Source organism: Prenolepis imparis, unplaced genomic scaffold, assembly GCF_030444845.1.
Source record: "Prenolepis imparis isolate NDT839.2.m4 unplaced genomic scaffold, iyPreImpa1.0 SCAF_3, whole genome shotgun sequence".
Lineage (NCBI taxonomy): Eukaryota > Metazoa > Arthropoda > Insecta > Hymenoptera > Formicidae > Prenolepis > Prenolepis imparis.
The window spans coordinates 14,346,034-14,366,846 of record NW_028141161.1 but is presented as its reverse complement, the minus strand read 5'-3'; the positions used below and the strand labels follow the sequence as shown (position 1 = coordinate 14,366,846).

The following is a 20,813-nucleotide window of genomic DNA, read 5'->3' as shown; positions in this document are numbered from 1 at the left end:
ATACATATTATACGTATAATATATTATATATTATATATATTATTACATATATGAAAGAAAATATTAATTGTTATTTTAATAACTTTATCATAATTATTTTTATTTCTCCTTCCCTCTCTACTCTATTATATTAATATTAAATTTTCCTTTCTATAGATGTGCCTATAATATACTTATATTTTTGTATAGATGTCATTGTTTTGTATCTAATATCTTCAGCATAATTAATGTTAAGATTATGTCTCATTCAATAAATAAATAAAACGCTGAATATATATTTTTGTAACTCATGAATTTTGAGTGACAGAATTGCAATACCAATTTATCGTATAAATGTTCTTTATCCTTTTTTCCCTTATGCTTTATTAATATCAGAATATCGCTCAAAAAACATATGTAGCTCGCGCACAGGCAATCTTTTTTTATTATTAATATTTATTTCGATAAAAGACAACGCGCGCGAAGGGAAATTTATTAATGATACTTTTCTTCAAACACACCCTTTGCCAGATTCGTCGTATTCGTATCTTGACTTTATGCAACAGCCAGATATACGAACATCGCTTTGTAATTCAAGTCCTCGCAAGTTCTTTATACCGTATGTCGTACTTTATGCGACTGAAATTTCTATTTTTGCCCCGACGACGACGACGACGACATAATTCCGCTCGCTTATTCCGCGCCGTCTTTTCTCTCCTCATCCAACTCTCTCTCTCTCTCTCTCTCTCTTGTTCTCCCAATTTTATTCCGCGCCAGGGTAGGACTCTATGTGTCCTCCCGTTTATCTTCGAAAGTCGAGCGACTCGACCCTATTGCCTCCTATTAATAAACCACCTTGTGACTGTACTTTGCGAGCGTGCACGTGCGAGCCGAACTTTATGCGGTTGCGCTCACACAGGACAGGCTCTTGAATATTTCTATCGTGAGGGAAAAACTTTGGAACGCGAGCCGAGCGTGTGCGTGTATGCGCGCGTTAAGCAAGAAGACGGGCAACCAACGGTGCGGAACGTGCGAAAGTTGACAGACGAAACTTCGTTGAAAGTTTCGACGTGACGCTCGTTTGAAGTGCAGAATTTCGTAATTAAGGTAACGAAATCGTGCGATTGTCGGGACACGGTTACGTAAATGGGGCGAGAGAGAGAGAGGAATGGGGCGAGTTTGTGTTTTGTGTTTGAATGTTAGAGGATAAGTCGATATATAGTATACATCGTGTCGCGTTTCGAATGGATAAGAGCGCGTCTCGAGGGAAGAATGCTGATGATGACAAAAGGGACATACGCCGCTATCTCAGGAACGACAAAGATCCGGACATCGCGTCATCCGCCGAAATACTTCAGATATCGTTTCGGCATATTATCGATAAATTTTAACGCGCACTCATATTCCGTGTACTTTCTGTATCGTTTATGAATTCTACAGTACTCGCTGTCTGATTTTGTTGCCGAGCGCCATACGTCTCTTTGTAGCGAAATATACGCGTTCTATTCTGATATGCTATATACGTTGTACATACATTTGGCTACATATATTCTACTTTGTGCAGAAATACGATGCAATTTTATCATCTTTCTCTTGGCATATCTATGGCGCACTTATATATTTATCTTTGAACAATTGTCGTCCGGTAGTTTGTCTTGATGTGCGCGCTCGGCAAAAAAAAAAAAAAAAAAAAGAAATTAACGACGGCGTAAGAAAAATATAAATGCCGGGAAATTGAATCACTTTTAAGTTGCTCGGATACTCTTGATCCTGTTGATTGCATCTACTGCGATTCGTGACTGCCACTATTTCCAACATCTCTCTTTCTTTAATTATATACCTATATATATATTCTTATATATACCGACATTTCTCTCTTTCTTTAATTTTATATATATATACAACGCCAACAATATTCTCTCCAATCCTGCAATTTAAATTCTTTTTGTATTTGTGTTCCATCGAAACAGGAACGAGCTCCATGCTATATAAAGTAACGTTACCTCTCGCGCCAGTTACTTCCTCTCTTGTTAGCTTATTTATTGAAACATCTGGTGTATATTCCCTGATATCGATAATTCATGATTCTCGATTGTAATATAATAGCTCTAACGTAATAGCTTTCTATAATCATAAATAAAAATACATAGCGCATATATATCCGTTCAGATAAATGTCGCAAAAGCCAAGAGTACTCAAGATTGTCGTAAAAATTAATTAATGTAATGCCAAACCATTAACGTGAAATACAATTTCGTCCAAAACGAACGTTTGCTTCGAAAGGAAGCTAATTATTCCTCTAAGCACCGGCTAGTAAAATTACAGAAAAAATTCATTAGGACTCGCGAAATAATCCTCGATCTATTATCGTCTTTCGCACCAACAATCGCGAAGATAACATTTGTTGTGGTACGAAATTCCAGCAATAACGTTAAGTTACAAGTCACAACGGCATTTGCTTTTACAGCAACATAATTCATAAAAAATACTCGTTCAACCGGTATATGGCAATCCTCGTAGAGTGGCGCCATTTTCGTCGCTTTTATACGACAACGACCTGATGACAAAGGGTTAAAAAGTGACTATTACGAGGTTAGCGATCTGGAAATCAGCCGCCCTCGCTTTTTCTCAGGTCATAATCATCTACAATAACCTTATCTTCTTTTACGCGTTTAGTAGCAAAAAACTAGAATATGTTTAAAAGTTTCTTTTTTTTACATGCAATTTTATAAAGTTTAAATAAATAAATGTGATCTGATGTTCTAGATGTCGGCAACTAGAGCCAAGCGCGAAAATTAATTTCTAATTTTTCGGAACAGTATCTCTTGGTTTGAGATCACTGAGTTCCATTTGATTAATTATCAATTAACCTCGTACTTCCAATGGAAAAATAGGCGAGAAAAATATAGGTCCGAAAAGTCGCTGAAGCGGGAATTGAACCCGCGTCTTTCGCTTTCCGGAAAGCGAAAGACGCGGGTTCAATTCCCGCTTCAGCGACTTTTCGGACCTATATTTTTCTCGCCTATTTTTCCATTGGAAGTACGAGGTTAATTGATAATTAATCAAATGGAACTCAGTGATCTCAAACCAAGAGATACTGTTCCGAAAAATTAGAAATTAATTTTCGCGCTTGGCTCTAGTTGCCGACATCTAGAACATCAGATCACATTTATTTATTTATTATTTATTAATATTGAGAGCCGATTAAATAAAAAATATATTTTCTTAAGTTTACGCCTGGGCCTAAACATGGCGTTATTTACAAAAACATCTAATTTAGAAGGCAAATGAAAAATATAGAATCGAAAGGGTCTGAATAGCTTAGTGGTAAGAGCAGTCGCCCGGAAAGCGAAAGACGCGGGTTCAATTCCCGCTTCAGCGACTTTTCGGACCTATATTTTTCTCGCCTATTTTTCCATTGGAAGTACGAGGTTAATTGATAATTAATCAAATGGAACTCAGTGATCTCAAACCAAGAGATACTGTTCCGAAAAATTAGAAATTAATTTTCGCGCTTGGCTCTAGTTGCCGACATCTAGAACATCAGATCACATTTATTTATTTATTATTTATTAATATTGAGAGCCGATTAAATAAAAAATATATTTTCTTAAGTTTACGCCTGGGCCTAAACATGGCGTTATTTACAAAAACATCTAATTTAGAAGGCAAATGAAAAATATAGAATCGAAAGGGTCTGAATAGCTTAGTGGTAAGAGCAGTCGCCCGGAAAGCGAAAGACGCGGGTTCAATTCCCGCTTCAGCGACTTTTCGGACCTATATTTTTCTCGCCTATTTTTCCATTGGAAGTACGAGGTTAATTGATAATTAATCAAATGGAACTCAGTGATCTCAAACCAAGAGATACTGTTCCGAAAAATTAGAAATTAATTTTCGCGCTTGGCTCTAGTTGCCGACATCTAGAACATCAGATCACATTTATTTATTTATTATTTATTAATATTGAGAGCCGATTAAATAAAAAATATATTTTCTTAAGTTTACGCCTGGGCCTAAACATGGCGTTATTTACAAAAACATCTAATTTAGAAGGCAAATGAAAAATATAGAATCGAAAGGGTCTGAATAGCTTAGTGGTAAGAGCAGTCGCCCGGAAAGCGAAAGACGCGGGTTCAATTCCCGCTTCAGCGACTTTTCGGACCTATATTTTTCTCGCCTATTTTTCCATTGGAAGTACGAGGTTAATTGATAATTAATCAAATGGAACTCAGTGATCTCAAACCAAGAGATACTGTTCCGAAAAATTAGAAATTAATTTTCGCGCTTGGCTCTAGTTGCCGACATCTAGAACATCAGATCACATTTATTTATTTATTATTTATTAATATTGAGAGCCGATTAAATAAAAAATATATTTTCTTAAGTTTACGCCTGGGCCTAAACATGGCGTTATTTACAAAAACATCTAATTTAGAAGGCAAATGAAAAATATAGAATCGAAAGGGTCTGAATAGCTTAGTGGTAAGAGCAGTCGCCCGGAAAGCGAAAGACGCGGGTTCAATTCCCGCTTCAGCGACTTTTCGGACCTATATTTTTCTCGCCTATTTTTCCATTGGAAGTACGAGGTTAATTGATAATTAATCAAATGGAACTCAGTGATCTCAAACCAAGAGATACTGTTCCGAAAAATTAGAAATTAATTTTCGCGCTTGGCTCTAGTTGCCGACATCTAGAACATCAGATCACATTTATTTATTTATTATTTATTAATATTGAGAGCCGATTAAATAAAAAATATATTTTCTTAAGTTTACGCCTGGGCCTAAACATGGCGTTATTTACAAAAACATCTAATTTAGAAGGCAAATGAAAAATATAGAATCGAAAGGGTCTGAATAGCTTAGTGGTAAGAGCAGTCGCCCGGAAAGCGAAAGACGCGGGTTCAATTCCCGCTTCAGCGACTTTTCGGACCTATATTTTTCTCGCCTATTTTTCCATTGGAAGTACGAGGTTAATTGATAATTAATCAAATGGAACTCAGTGATCTCAAACCAAGAGATACTGTTCCGAAAAATTAGAAATTAATTTTCGCGCTTGGCTCTAGTTGCCGACATCTAGAACATCAGATCACATTTATTTATTTATTATTTATTAATATTGAGAGCCGATTAAATAAAAAATATATTTTCTTAAGTTTACGCCTGGGCCTAAACATGGCGTTATTTACAAAAACATCTAATTTAGAAGGCAAATGAAAAATATAGAATCGAAAGGGTCTGAATAGCTTAGTGGTAAGAGCAGTCGCCCGGAAAGCGAAAGACGCGGGTTCAATTCCCGCTTCAGCGACTTTTCGGACCTATATTTTTCTCGCCTATTTTTCCATTGGAAGTACGAGGTTAATTGATAATTAATCAAATGGAACTCAGTGATCTCAAACCAAGAGATACTGTTCCGAAAAATTAGAAATTAATTTTCGCGCTTGGCTCTAGTTGCCGACATCTAGAACATCAGATCACATTTATTTATTTATTATTTATTAATATTGAGAGCCGATTAAATAAAAAATATATTTTCTTTATAAAGTTTCTTTTTTTTTTAATTCTCAAAGATACGTTTGTTTTCAGCTCATGCATATCAAAAAAATAATTTAATATTAAAGATTGAATATATAACACAAAATGCTAAATCGAATGAATAAATATAAAGTTTTATCCGCCGATTGCAAATGTAAAATTAAAACAGAAAGGAGAATCCGCGAGAAGAAAAGAACAGAACAGTTTAAAAATAAAGAGAAACCAGTTTGATCGATTCTACAACCTTTTCATCACTTTATAACGACAATGATTCTCCCGTCATGCTGCTCATCTGCGACGTATTTCTGAAGTTGGCGAGGGATCGAACTTTTTCCCTTTGCGAGAGAGATTACTTGACTCGCGTTAACAGGTTTTTCGAGTCTCGCGACACGAACATTTCCGAAACAATATTAGTTGTTAAGTGCTATACTAAACTCGCGCAACTTCTAATGGACGTCGTTGGGAGCGTTGCAAAGTTTTCTCGAAGGGAAAACGGGGTGAAAGGGGTGGGGGTGTGTTTCCGCGGAAAAGGAAGACCGGAGTCCAAAAGATAAGGGAGAAAGTTTCGGCACTGCCGCATGCGATCCACTGACGAAGAAGCTCCTGAAGAAGCATCGCTCGTTATATCGGCTTATAATCTTCGGTTCTTTAAAGCTTCACCGGAAAGCACTTGGATTTTATCGTGATGCGATTTGCCTATTCTCGACGTAAGCACTGTATTTATCGACACTTTCTACGTGGCACTTTATATGTATTTATACAGCCAGCGAATAATGATCTTTCGTGTAAACGGTGAAAAAAAAACCCTCTCACATTTCACAAATTGAATATACTCTCAAGACAGCGCGATTTCATATTTTCGGTAGTATTATAATGCTTGAAGAAAATCTTACGAGAAACACAATCCAGTTATAATCTGGCCTACTTCGTATGCATGTACATTTAAGTGTATTTAAGATTGCAAACAGAGGCGAGTAACTTTTACTCTGGCATGAGTTATGGTTGTCGTAATCCTTTGCCTTCTGTATGCTTGAGATAAGATTAATATTCTCTTTGTAACTTGGATCTATACTATCTCTCTTCACCCAGCACATCTAATTGGTCCTATTATTCTTGTCCGTAGAATGAAAATAATTACGAGTCTACTCCGGACAAAAACCGGGATTGAGATATTCGGCATTCACCCTTGATGATTTTACCGAAATTTTTTTTTTATTCCCGCTTAAAGTCAAGAGTATGTCCGCGTTTTCTTCCCTCGGCAGCGCCGATAACGATACATCAATATGCATGCGATAGAAGCTCCGGCGGCCTCGAGCGATAGGAGGATTGAATTATTCGTGACGAGAGAATGGAAACTTTGTAATAATAACGTGAAACGAGAGAAATAAAAATTCCGCGCGCCGAATAGAACTCTCTTTCTCTCTCTCCCTTTTTCTCTCTCTCTCTCTCTCGTCTCTTCGTCGATTTATCGAACGTGTCTGTTCTCGGCGCGCGAAAAAACAGACACCGACGAGTGGCAGGCAGTGCTAGACGTGCTAGATTTAAAAACACGAGCAAAGTGAACGGATGAAATAAGAATAAAGCCCGCTTCCTTTCTTTCTCTCTCTCTCTCTCTCTCTTTTGAATTCATCTGGGATTATCATGCGCCAAGGAGGAGATAACAATTAAAGCGTAGAACTCTCGTGCGAATCTTCGTTCTCGCTCCGATTCGCTTCTTCCACCACAAGCGCAAATTAGCCCCTTTTCTTATTGCACGTTCGGATTAATTAGAGAGTCGCGGTTTTTGTCTCGACCCGTCGTCCCCCTTTCGCGATTCGCGCTTCCGATTCGCTTCAATTCGATTCACAATGCTCTCCGCGAGACTATAAACAGAAGTTTGGAATCGACTGGGATGGGAGCGAGAGACTCGGGGAGTAAAATCATCGTTCATGGCGCCGGTCCATGGACGCGCGTTAGAAGGCGCTGAACATCGATGTTCAGCAGTGGTGGTCGATGCTACTGCACGGAGGGATCCGTTTCACCGGTCGTTAATTGGAGCTTTGGCTCATCAAGCGTCGCCGTTGCTTGCGCGATGAAATCGAGCCACGTCGCCGCGACGGACGGCCGAACTCTCTCTCAGTCGGCTTACTGTGAAATCAGCTTGTCTCTTCCCTTTCTGCTTTTCATCCTCCCCGATCCTCGCCAATACCGATGCAACACCATCCGACCTCAACGCGTGACCCGCTTCACCTGGCCACGTGCTATTCCAAGCTTCAACGCTATATACATATATGTCCTATGGATTTTGCGCAAGCTTGGTCACCCGTGCGACAGTGAGTCGATGTGTTGCAAACGCTTTCATCCCCGACAAAGACACAATAATACGATATCGATCGCGAAACATTCCATTTTCTCCTTGTCGGGTACATCTCTACTTTATATTTGTCTATATGTTACTTTGACCGAAACGATAAAAGATTTACAAGTTTAGCGAGTGATGCTTCTACCTTCTTGTCTGATATTTTTCCCGATGCTGCGGAAAGTACTTTTCAAGAAATGTTTAAAAGTGATTTTGCTCACCTGCTCGCCATTAACGAACCATTTGAGTTGCGCCGCAGGATGAGACTTGCCGCTGGTGCAATTCAGTGCGAGCACGTCGCCACTCGCGTACACCTTTTCCTCTCCCGTTATCATTGGCCTATCTTGAGGTATCGCTGCAACAAGAATTAAAGAAAATTGTTGGTTGTTTGCACGATAAATTATGCGATAGTATTGTCTATTTTAACTGTATACCTTAAAGTACATTTAACATTATATTTTTAATTTAACATTTTCTTTTTAAACTGCGACAGAATTGTTGTCTGTTATACTGCTAAATTAGAAAAAAAAGAAAAGAGAGAGAGAGAGAAAGAAAGAGCGAACCTCTTATTTTCTGTAATTATAAGTTAAAATAATCTCTAAAAGAGAGATTCTCAAATTTGTGTTATTCAAATAAAGATACTCTCTGAGATATGAAAAATAAGAGAGTAAAGAGAAAATTGTGAAAATACGACAGTTTATCTCGGTCTTATTTGCCCAAGACATCTAATACTAAATCCGACATTGTTTCGACGGCATAAAAAGCAGGTCTTCGCCCTTTGAGAACTTTGCGCAGTAAAGCGTATATATAAAGTCGGCCGCGCCATTAACAAGAAGTTTTACTGCCACTAAACGCGTTTATTAACCGAGCTTTAGATCTCGTGCATTTTAAATTTTTCGGCGTATACGTGCCGCCTCGCGTTAATGTCCTCCATAATGAAGCGGCCGTACGGTAGACGCACAATTAATAGCCGAAGCCGAGAAAGTGAACTCCGTAAAAATGCATCGGGGATTAGGTGCGCTCACTTGGGAAACACACGCGAAATTTATGCCGTCGAAGTGGTACGCATATTTGTTTAATGCATATATTTTTCGCCGGATAAGAATATTCTTCCAAATAGAAAAATAGATACTTTCCCCTTTTTCCATTAGTTTCAACGCTAAACAACTCGATAAAGTTAATCTAACTTTTTAATTAAAATTAATTTTAAGAATTTCCTCTATTTTTACACACTTATAAAATTGTTGTTTTCAAAATACAGCATACACTTTGCATCTGTTTTTTTTTCTACGGCATATCTAAAAATATTTAAAAAATATACAGACTATGGTCCTCGTAATAGTCGCCATTTTTAAAGCATTTACGATAATCTGACAAAAAAAAATCGAAAGAAATTTATTAGTTTCTAACCAATAACAAATTGCAATAATAAAAATTTGCCCAACACTTTTTGTTCGATAAAAAGCAAGGTTATCTTGACAACTGATGAACTTTTTTACCACCGTGTTTTTTTTAAATAGTAAAGGACAGTAAAACAAGTTCAATGAATAAAATGTTATTTCAAGTTACATATTTAAAAAGTTATTCTTACTTTTTATATAATCTTTATATCTTTGGTAACATTATAAATATAAAAAGGATATAATTTGATTTTAAATCTAAATTCGATATGTGTGTGTTCGTTATCTTTATAACTAAATGGACTGCACGTGAAAATTAATCTGACAATGAGACGGATAGTTCTTATCAAAATCACTCTCGAAGATACCATCGTAATAAAAGTGCACATTCCTGATAAATTTTTAAAGCTATCACGACTCCGTTCGTAATAATATTTATATAATGAAATTATTTTAGGTCTTATAATTACGATCCTTTCGTTCCATCTGACTGGCATTTCCGCCAAAAGTTGACGTTTCCGTCGAAAGTTAATTGCAAATATTGCAATATCGTTTTCATTTTAATTTTTAGTCGATTATTACTGATGTATCAAATTAATAATGAATTTATTAGAAAAATTATTTCTGTATAAGAATATTACGAATGTTGTTGTTTTATATTTTAATCGGATAGAATAATTTTTGAATTAGAATGCGGACGTTATATATAAAGAAATGATATTAGAAAAGTAAAAAAATGTATAATTGGAATCTAATATCTAAAAGAAACTTATCTCATATGACAAGAGATGAGTAAATTGTTAATATAGAGAACGTTGTCTCAAAACAGCTAATTTCCACACAATTAACTCTCTGCATTTTTTAACATTTGGCAATAAAATTACCGTCTAGCCGATGGCACGACAGCGAAATAAATTCAAATAACTCACGCTCGCTTGCTCTTGTTGAAACGCACTGGCCCGACGACGGAAACGCGGATCGAACTCGCATGTTAGCGAGAAGAGAGACGAGAGACAGAAAAAAGGAAAAAATACGAGAACCGACCGCTAAGCGAAAATGGAACACGATTAACCACGAAAAGACAATTAGACATCTGTTTTTACGCGAGGAAAAAAAAACAGTTACGTGATATGATATCCAATATGGTGAAAAAAATAATTGGATTTGTTGAAACTTGATTTCTACTTTGCATTATATCTATATGTTTGCGCGACAGGTAATGAAATACTTCATTTTTATTTTATGGTCACGCAAATCTTTTTTTTCGACGATATTTGCAAACGGTACGCTTCACGCTCAAATTCGCCGCATTGCGAGCGAGAAGCCGCGAAACGAACAACGCTCTGGTTATCGATTTTTACGCGGGCCAGCGCAAGGGGAGAGAATTTCGTCGTAAAAATGCAGCGGGAGACGAAAAGCCGACAGGTCGACGAAACTTGGCACGACGACAGCCTCCTCGACGGCCTCTTACAACGGTCTTAAAATTCCCTCGTCCGCATCCTGCCACCCTACTTCCAACGCGAGCGACCATCTCGCTCGTTCGCTCTAGTAAAAAAAACGTTCCAGGCCTCCTTTCTTTTTTTTTTTTTTTTTTTCGTTTGCTTTGGCCCGAGGCGGCGTCGGCGGTGCCCAGTTACGGTATAAGACTTACGACGCCGTAATATTTATTGCGTTTCGACGGCTTTATGCACCCTTAAACTTTAACACCCGTTCACCGATCGCGCAACCACTCGGGCGAATTTTCTACCTTTCGCGGAAAACGCGAATTCTTTGATTCGACCGAACGGGATGCGGATAAGAAAGGACAGGAAATGCGATCTTTGGTAAAATTAGCGTTAGAATATTTTGTAAGTCGGCGATATGATCAAAGGATACGCAAATGAACTCTCGGATGAATTACGCTTTCATCAATCATCCCTGACTTAATATCGTTTGTTTGCTACTCTTTAAAAACGTTTCGCGCAAGCAATATTATAAATGCACATCTTTATAACACAATTGTATCAGAAAAGAGCACGTTGATTTGTAAATTTGTAATATTTATGTGACGTAAAAAAAATAATCGTTTCTTCAATCAATACTTTTTCGTCATATGGTGTGCTTTGTATTTTTTGCATATATTAAAACGAAATATATAATTATTAATTCTATTCTATAATAATCTATAATTCTATAATCCGTCTCTCTTTTCGGCGAATTATATACATTTTTAAATGTATCTCCTTTATTGAATTATTAACAATGTGCGGAAGCATTGTGCGGAATTATTTCTGTTTTAATGTTTTTGTTGTAATATAACGTGACTTCCGCACAAATGAATAAGCTGTTTGAGAAATTAATTGAAGAATAAATGCGCTTAATTCATTGTATTTTACATCCGACATGTTTTTTTGTTTTTTTAAATTCCAAAAAATCATTCACCGTAACACACCGCCTGAATTTTATTAATTTGAACACGATATGTTGTGACGATAATTATAAGGCGATTATCTTTTGCCAATAGCGCGGGACGAGTCCGTTATAATCGTGCCTACCTGTGTTGTCAAACCGTCTACGTTAAAGTGAGTTAATATCTAGCTCGGAGCCACTATGTACTATCGTATCACCCACTTTGACCGTATGATAATCCTATTGCAACGGATACCACGTCTAGCGTGTGTTCAAGATAATTAGATACGCTTCCTTTGATCCTGATAAGAACATCGTACGCATCTACGCGCACGGTTGTTTGGATCGAATATCCGCCGCGGATTGATTGGTCAATGTCCGAAACATCGTATGGGGGAATCATGTGTCGCGTCATTATCAATCGGAGATGCTAATCTTTGAAAGGAGAATTAGGGTGATTATGTCAGCGGATATTGCGCGCTGTTATCGGGTTTTGTCTCCCATTTACTACTTCATACGCTTGCTTTGTTTGGGGGATAAATGTATCATATTTGCAGTACCTATAGTTCGTTGTATATATGTCATGCAACTGATGAAAGTGCGTTCAGAAATCGAGTTGTATGGAGATCAAATAACAAAAGAATAGCAGACAAACAAAAAAGGCAGATGACGTTCATGCACAGATTATTGATGAATTTGTAACTTCATATGGACACGTATGTATTGTACGTTCGATGGCGCAATCAAATAAAGAGCTGAACGATTAATCAATCAAACCGTTATTCGTTTACCCGCTTGAACTGGTCAGTGGAGTAAACGATTATCTGTTTGTCCATCTAATCAATGAAGCGATTATATAGCTGTATTTTATCAGTTACAAGAGAGGTAGCGAAATATTTGAAATACATGATATAAATACAGCTTTAAAAAATTAAAAGAGAAATTAATCATGTGGTGAATAGATATTTGCCAATGTTTTTCGCTATTATTTCGTTCATTAAAACTGTGCTTTTTTAGGTAATTTTAATAGTACTGCGCGCTTTTAATAATAGCACATTTATGTATATGCAATGCGTGTTGAAAAATTTACATTTCTAGAGATAAATGTAAAATTTACGCTACAGGCAATTTGGAGAAAATGTAATTGCTATTGTAATTTTGCAGTCTTTTACATTTATAATAACCCTTAACGACAATTAAAAATTATAAATTTTTAAGTTGTGCTATTCGATTTCTTTCAAAAATTATTCTTCATTATCTCTGACAATTTCCAACATCCATGTTTTCTCTATCAGAACTAGTATTTATCCTTCATATTCACGATTCATTTAGTCCCATTACGATTCCAATAAGAGGAAATCTGACACTCGGTAATTACCACATTCTCTGACTGCTAGATTGTCTTGCAAGCAATACCGGGTCTCGGTGGCACTTGCGAACTTACACAATGCTGTAATCCGATATCGCCAACGCTTCGACGAAGTTGCCGTTAATTTCGCGAACTAATCGGTCCATCGTAACCACATGAACGTGTAAACGCGATAGCGAATTCATGGTTAGACTGATGGGACTCGTTCTATTTTCAAGGGTGGTAGAGAACATTATATGAAGGACGATGCAGGTCTCGAATCGCAGTTTCTCGTTTCTTCGCGAGGACGCGACGACTACCTCTCTCTTTATCTCTTCCTTTCGGCACACTGCCGAACTCGACCGCGTCGTAGTCTTTAGTCGAGTTACCAAAGGGGAGACGACGCGACGGTGCGGCCGTGTCCAAAGCATTATTAATTAAACGCGACACCAATCCACTCACCTATGACCTCCATGTTCGCCTCGGCGCTAACTGAGTTAAAGTTCGGCCCCTCCGCGTTAACTTCGCATTTGTATTTGCCGCTGGCGTGAAGGCTCGCGTTTTGTAATACTACCATCTGACCATTCGACTGTTCTTTCTGAAACAGAAAATGTATCTCATTTTAAAATCACATAAGTAAATCAATAATACAAATAATAAAAATAAATACGAAACACTAAAAAGTTTATGTTATTTGGAGATTGTTGGCTTGCAACATTCTATTTAATTGTAAGATAATACCCGTTAATTAACTCTCACTCGCATATATCGCGACTTTACATACAAATATTAAATTAAAATTTTTTTTCTCTTTCTCGTTTATTCGAAAGAGAGATGTTACACAGACATCTATTTTTATAATTAAATTCTTAGTTATGGGTTGACTGTTATATATAGATTAAATTATAAATTTAAAAAAAACAAATAATTTTTAAATTATATTAAATATATTAAATATAATTATATATTAAATATAAATTGAACGAACAGAGTGGAAAAGATACATTTGAATTATATTTAACAAATAAAGAAACGATTTTTATCATTTATTATTTATTAATAATATTATAATATGCACGAAGTTATTTAATAATGTTTACTTATTTATAATGTGTGCAAGCATGTATTTTAAAATCACATTCTTTTGCAAACAATTATATAGATGAGATTTATAAAAATTGGAAAATAAAATTACAAATTGTATTAAAATTAAATAAAAGATGGAACATTTGAAATATATGAAATTGCGAGAGATATGTCTATTACATTTGACAATATGGAAATTTATTTTTAGATGGACCAAATCTTTTGCTGCGGGCTATTATAGAATAAATAATTATAAAAATTTAAAGATACTATAAATAAAAATGAATTATATTAAACTCGAATAACTCGAATAAGAAAACACATTTGAGATCTGTCTATTGGAGGAAGTGTCGAGAGATGGACGAGACGGAGTCTCGATTCTTCCGAGCTATTTGACAGCATTTATATAATAATTCGTGCCATTACGATTAAAACGAGGCGACAAGACATCGACTTTACGAGTCATTTCGTTTTTAGAGCAATGTAGTAGTTACGTCGTTACAAATGGCGGTCGCAGATCGCGCATTATTACCGAGCATAAGAGTTGTTCTTTTTTGCTGCAGATTTGTGATTTAAAACTTTATAAAAGATTCTTACGTTCGTACACTTTTTTTATTATATTAAAGCATTTATTATATTCCGCTTAAACTTACACGTTAGAGAAACGAAGATTAATTAGTTGGAGAGAAATATTATAATTTTGCAATATTTTTAGAATAAAAATTCCTTCGGGAAATTTAAGATAAAATTAAAAGTGTTTATATAAATTTAATATTTTGCAGAAAATTGCAAAATTCTTCTTGTAGGTTAATAAGACAATTATAACATAATTAATAAACATTTTTTTATACTATGTTAAGCACCTATGCAAAAAAGAAATAACATCACACAAATGGATTTTTCTTTTTCCTCGTCAACTTTCAGATGCAATGGAGATTTTCGCAAATAAAAGTAAATAGAAGCATACAATCAAAGCTTTTTTTGTAAAATAAAATTTATTGAATTTATTGGAAAATATATGAAAAAATTCCTCTTTCTTTTAAACAAACATTTCTTAAATTTTATTTTTTATTTTTTAAACCAGCACAATCAATCTATTTCGTAATTATATATGATACGATACTCTAATTCAGAGTTCAAAAGAAATTGAAACTTTTAAATTTAAAAAACTAATTTTGTCCATCTATCTAGAAGACAAATATGGAAATTCGATTTTATATGATACGATCTGGCTGGCACTTGGATCGTATATAAAGAAATATATATGCGCACTTAAACGAGCGAGCAAATATACGTGCTTATTCCATTTATAACGGAATATATATAAATATGTGTGTGTGTGTGTGTGTGTGTGTTATGTATGGCGCATTTCACGTCCGTAGTAGTCCAAAGTAGATCGGTGCAACGAGTTTAAGAATTATACGGCGGAGAAGTAAGTCTTTGGGTGCTTGCAGGGCAGAAAATTGGAACACTTCTTTGCTATTCGAGTTTATGGAAAGTATATTGCAGATATATGTTCCCTATGATAACTCTCAGTTTTGTAACAGAACTAAAAGCTTTTGTATATTCGCCATAACAATCAATTTTTTCTCACAATCAAGTGGATTTATAAAATAAATAAATTCCGTCAGTGTTTTCAGATAATATCACTTTAGATAATAAATGTTATCAAGAAATGTCAATTTATTTATTGGACATGAAAACTGCATTTCTATATTAAATCTTTCAAACTTCTTATTACAATTCCGCGTTACGACTAATTGTTAGAAAAAACATTTAAAATTTTTATAATGCGTTTTTTTACATATAAAAAAATTATACAAGAGATGTCCTGTTTTTTATAATCATTTCATTTTTTTATTTTCAAAATTGAGTTATCGAAAAATATTTAAGAAAACTAATTAAATTTCGAAAGTGATTGGAATAAAAAGAGAGAGTTTAAACAACATTAACATCATAAGAAATTCTTGAAACAGAATAATTTTCATCTAAAATATTTTTTTCAGTAATAAAATTCGGAAATAAAAATAAAATAGAATTCCTTAGGATATGCGCTAAATTCCACATTGCTGTAGCCAATAAATTATTAAAAAACTTATCCTAAAATATGTAACGCAAGTAATTGAATTATATTGTATCGAATGGGAAAAGAATGTACATTGAGAAACGATCAGAAAGATAAACGCCGTTACCAAAAGGCTTCATACTGTTACAGTACCCTGATGCGGGAGAAATCCACGCGGTATATACCAAAGATATCTGAAAGCTCTTTTCAGGAAATATCTTTCGCGGATGCGATAAAACTGCGCGCAATTGTGAGGAAGTAAGTAACGTCTCTCGTGAAGATTTACCAAGCACTTTTAAAGATAGTGAAAGTGTTAAACATGCTATAGAAATCTACAAATAGAAATAGAACATATAAGAATAGAGCGGTAAATAATAAAATTATTTTTCTCGCGGATTTAAGAATATATTCCACATTTCATTAATTATGTACAATATCTTAATATCATCTTATGTACAATATTCTTCTTTGCACAAATTGGATAAATCCGAAGGGTTGATCACTAGTGATTATAGTGTACAAAAATTACCCTTGATACCTAGGATTACCTTTAAATTACCTCAGATTACTTAAGATTACCTAATACTACCTCAGATTACTTAAGATTACCTAATACAAATTATGCCCATCATACTTAGAATTTAGAATGATATCTTTTTCGATTATTCCCTTTTTTTTATTTAAAATTAATCTTAAAGAATTTTTTTTAATATATATTTTAATTTTTTAGTTGTAAACAGTAAAAATTTTTTCCTATTTTAAAACATTGAAAAAAATTTTTTTGATATATTTTAAAAATATTTTATTATTTCTTAACGCTGTCAATTTTATTCCCAAAAACGTTGGAAATAAAAATTTAATTTTTGTTACTGTTGTTTTCTTTGCAATACATCCATAAAATAAAGTGCGGTAAAAATGAAAATAATACCGAAATTACCGGCAGAATATTCAACACCTGAAAATTGTAATATAGGTTTTGTTTTACTGTTAAATGACGATGGCTTATCAAAAGTTGTAAATAAGGATGCATTTCGTAATTTTTAAATGCTCGTGTGTTCGTGCCCTGAGAGAGAAAGACGTGATACCGCGAAAACCTAACCACGACAATTCTTAAATTATAAAAAAGCACGTTTTTACGAAGCGTCGACTCTAAAAATCGACTGCAAATGTATATTATTGTAAAAAGATACAATTCATCAATGACGTTCACTAAGTTCAAAAATTAAAGATTACCTTAGATTACTTAGATTTCCTATTAGATTACCCAAGATTACTTGAGAATGCTAAAGATTATTTAGAATTACCAAAAATTACCTTGGATTACCCAAAATTTCCTTTGGATTGCCTAGCCCTTGTACAAAAATTACCTCAGTGACCAACCCCTCGGATAAATCATATTTATTTTTCATTACGTTAATCTCGAAATAAGTACTCGTCAAAATTAGGAAACATTAAAAATGAATACATTCTCTATAATATTATCTTCTACTTTCTCAATTACTGATTTAAAAATGCATACGAGTTTTGAATTATATTTTTTTTCCGCTCTAGTTAAACACTCAATAAAAATAATAGAACAGGACAATGTTCGTCCTAATGTTTAACGTTTACGCGTATTCTTAGCGCGGATGACGAAAAGAAAGGTTCGACTATGTGGACCATACATATCTACCTCGCGATTTCTACGAGAAAATTCAGGCAGCCGAAGCAGAATCGAAAAGTCGGATGACCGAGCATGAGAGAAAAGGTCGGGGGCAGTACGCCCTCATATGTCCGGCGAAATTTTATTACCGGCAGTAACACGTTCAGAGATTTTTCCAGCAGCGGAGACAGTACAAACGCGTCTCCAGAAGGAGCGGAAACGTAAGGAAAGAAGGCGCACCGGCCACGATCACGTGGAGGAAGTCACGAAGTATAAACGACGTGGTTCCCGCACGGCAACGTTGACGTTTATCTCGTACTAAAGGCGCTGTCGGACATAGAGTTCTTACGCCGACAAATCAATTTACGTCCCCTGAGAAAAGTTTCGCGAAAACAAGAGGGGAAATGACGGCGAGCAGCGGAGACCGCGAGAATCGCATTACCGCCGACAATATTTCCCACCGGTGGCAATTCGCTCCTCAAACGGTCTGTTTTGTAACGATAAGCTAATAGGTCAAAGGACACATTTTGTGAGAATATTGTTCGAAAGAGCTGCCGACTCGAATCAATTACACCCGACACGTCCATTTTCGCTCTAATCCTGATTAACTCAAACTTACGATTTCTGCGTTTTTTTATTACTACCGTGAGGAAAACTGTAATGTAGAAAAAGGCTGAATTTAATTTTGTGATTCTTATATATCTTTATATATTCTATAAGAGCTATAAATTGAAGAAGTAATAATCACTTGTTGACTCAATATTAATTAATAAAAATTATTGAAACAATTAACACAACAACTTACAAAAAGTGTAATTTAATTTCATTACGAAAAATCGTAATGAGTGAATACTTTTGCAAAAAAGACGGAGCGTTCGACTATCAAACCCAACTCAGTTAGCGCGAGAAAAGTCCATAAACTGGCAGTTTACCGGAGCGAGCCAAAAAAGCATGACAGCGTGAAGAGGAGCGCGTGATAACTTGCTCAAAGCATCTGAGATTGTTTGTTGGCTTCGCTACAGAAGTTTCGCGTAAGAGTCGAACGAGAAAGAGTTAAAGAGAGATAAAGATTAAGAGAAGGAGAGAAAAACATAGTAAAGGGATTAAGAAAGAGAAGGTTCTCTCTCTTTCAGAAGACAGATACGCATTTCTAGCAGATAGCGAGAAATTCAGCTGTTGATTCGTTCTCGATGAAATTTCAGACTCGAGTTGGCAGGTAATTTCAAAGCTGCGTTCTTCTCTCTCTCTTGCTTACTTTATTATATCCCACGTGTCCTCCTCTCACGGCTTCGCTGCGTTCCTACAGAGAGTACGTCTTTTTCATCATTTTTCCAAGCACCTCGGAATCTCTCTCGGTTTTACGGCGAATTAGCGAGCGCCTTTCAGGCTGGTTGCGTCCGTGTCCGATGAAGGTAAACGCGATTACTCGTGCGCGCGAACAGGCGAGATAAAAACAATTTTTATATTAGTTGCTCTTTCGCGTTTTCGAAAACGTAGAGATATTTGTCCGGAACTACCCTAAGCTGCGAGATTCGTTAATACTTTATTATTCGCATTACCCATTATTAGAATAAGGCACGCGATGAGAAATAATTGCGGAATGAGAAAGAATATGTTAGCTCAATTTCCCAGTTGAGCAGACTTTTTTTTTAAACTAGCAAATTAATAAAAAAACAACAGTGAAAAAAGAGAGCATGATTAAATTTAAGTGATTTAATATTAATATAAAAATTGAACATCAAATCATGTTTCTTGATCATAATAATTTTGATTTAATCTAAAGAACAATTGATGTTCAATGAACAATTTATCACATGCATGATCTCGATTTTCTTTTACAGATCTCTCTTTGTGAATTTGGAGAAAAAGCAGAAAAAGAATGATGAATATTCTTATTCACGATCAAGATCATCTCAACACTCCATTCAAATTACACGGACAGTTACATTCATCGGCCAGCAAATAATAATGTAATTTTATAAGCAATGTTTCTTTTTGAAATTGTAATAATTAAAAATTATTTATTTGATGGAAGTTTCATAGACATGTAAAGAAAATTGTAAACTTACTTATAAAAATCATAAACATAAATTGTGTGTAGAAAGAGAAAGCTATTTACAATAAAAGTAAAATATTTTACAGCTCCCTTTGTTCGTTTAGATTAACGACGTTATATCTCCTTAAATTTTCTTAGCACTTTAATACACGTCAGGAATCAGGCGCAGCAACGACGGCGGACAGATATGATCGCTTTTGTCCACGTAGAGTTTTCTTTGTCGATATCGGGGAGCCATTGGACCGAGCCAGATTAATAGTCCGCTCTCCAATACAGGAGATTCGAAAGATCGGCGGGCGAAAGGGATGAGTGGATTCGGCTCACGTAATGCTCGTTACACGTCGGACGATATTAACGAGCGCCAAGAAGAGCGGAACTTTCGTGCCATCGAAAACGTGAATCGGAAGCGGACGCACCGTCTCGGGAATCGAGACGATCGCTCGCAGCGAAACGGAGACCCGTTCGATACTTTAGAGACACGGTAGTTTATTTCATATCTCACGCGTACGGCCGATTTCTCCACGACGAAGCTGTGTCGTGGTCCGCGCTCATTTCCGCCGACGAAAGGATCGAGAGAATCGGGCATCCGAAAATTACCGCACGAATCCACGAATCTTGCATGCTGCACGAAATGTCTCAGAATCAGACATCTTTTCATCCTCAGAGTTCGTGACACATTTTAAGACAATGTATTCTTGGTTCAAATCTTACGGATATCGTTTGTCGTAAGTTTCATATATTATTTTTTCAGCTAATCCTCAAATGAAAATCTGCTAATCTCCGATCAAAATTAATCAAGAGGAATAATTTTATTACATGCTTTTCCGCAGCGGAAATAAATCAAACCATCTACAGATATGAAATAACTGATTAATTGGATCTTGATTGCATAACATTCGCAATGATCAACAGTGTTCGTATAGTCTTTCTTATATTTCTTCGTCATTAATAGTTACCTGTCGTAGAAAGGAGGAGAA

The 20,813-nt window shown here is 35.6% G+C and overlaps 2 protein-coding genes across 10 annotated transcripts in view; one reads left to right on the top strand and one right to left on the bottom strand.

The window, feature by feature from the left end:
• LOC145933995 (uncharacterized) overlaps positions 1-19,847 on the top strand; it is a 157,865-nt gene extending 138,018 nt beyond the window's left edge. Inside the window, exon 7 of the mRNA XM_083034122.1 lies at positions 19,622-19,847. The gene's annotated coding sequence lies outside the window, so the exon portion shown is untranslated. The remainder of the gene's footprint in view (positions 1-19,621) is intronic.
• The window catches only part of LOC145933994 (cell adhesion molecule 1-like), a 153,086-nt gene that overhangs the window by 13,384 nt on the left and 118,889 nt on the right, over positions 1-20,813 (bottom strand). For all 9 annotated transcript variants that reach the window (XM_083034121.1, XM_083034113.1, XM_083034114.1 and 6 more), the window contains 2 exons: positions 13,450-13,585; positions 8,073-8,206 (listed from right to left, as the gene is read on the bottom strand). In XM_083034121.1, the coding sequence (XP_082890247.1) occupies positions 8,073-8,206; positions 13,450-13,585 (270 nt within the window). The remainder of the gene's footprint in view (positions 1-8,072; positions 8,207-13,449; positions 13,586-20,813) is intronic.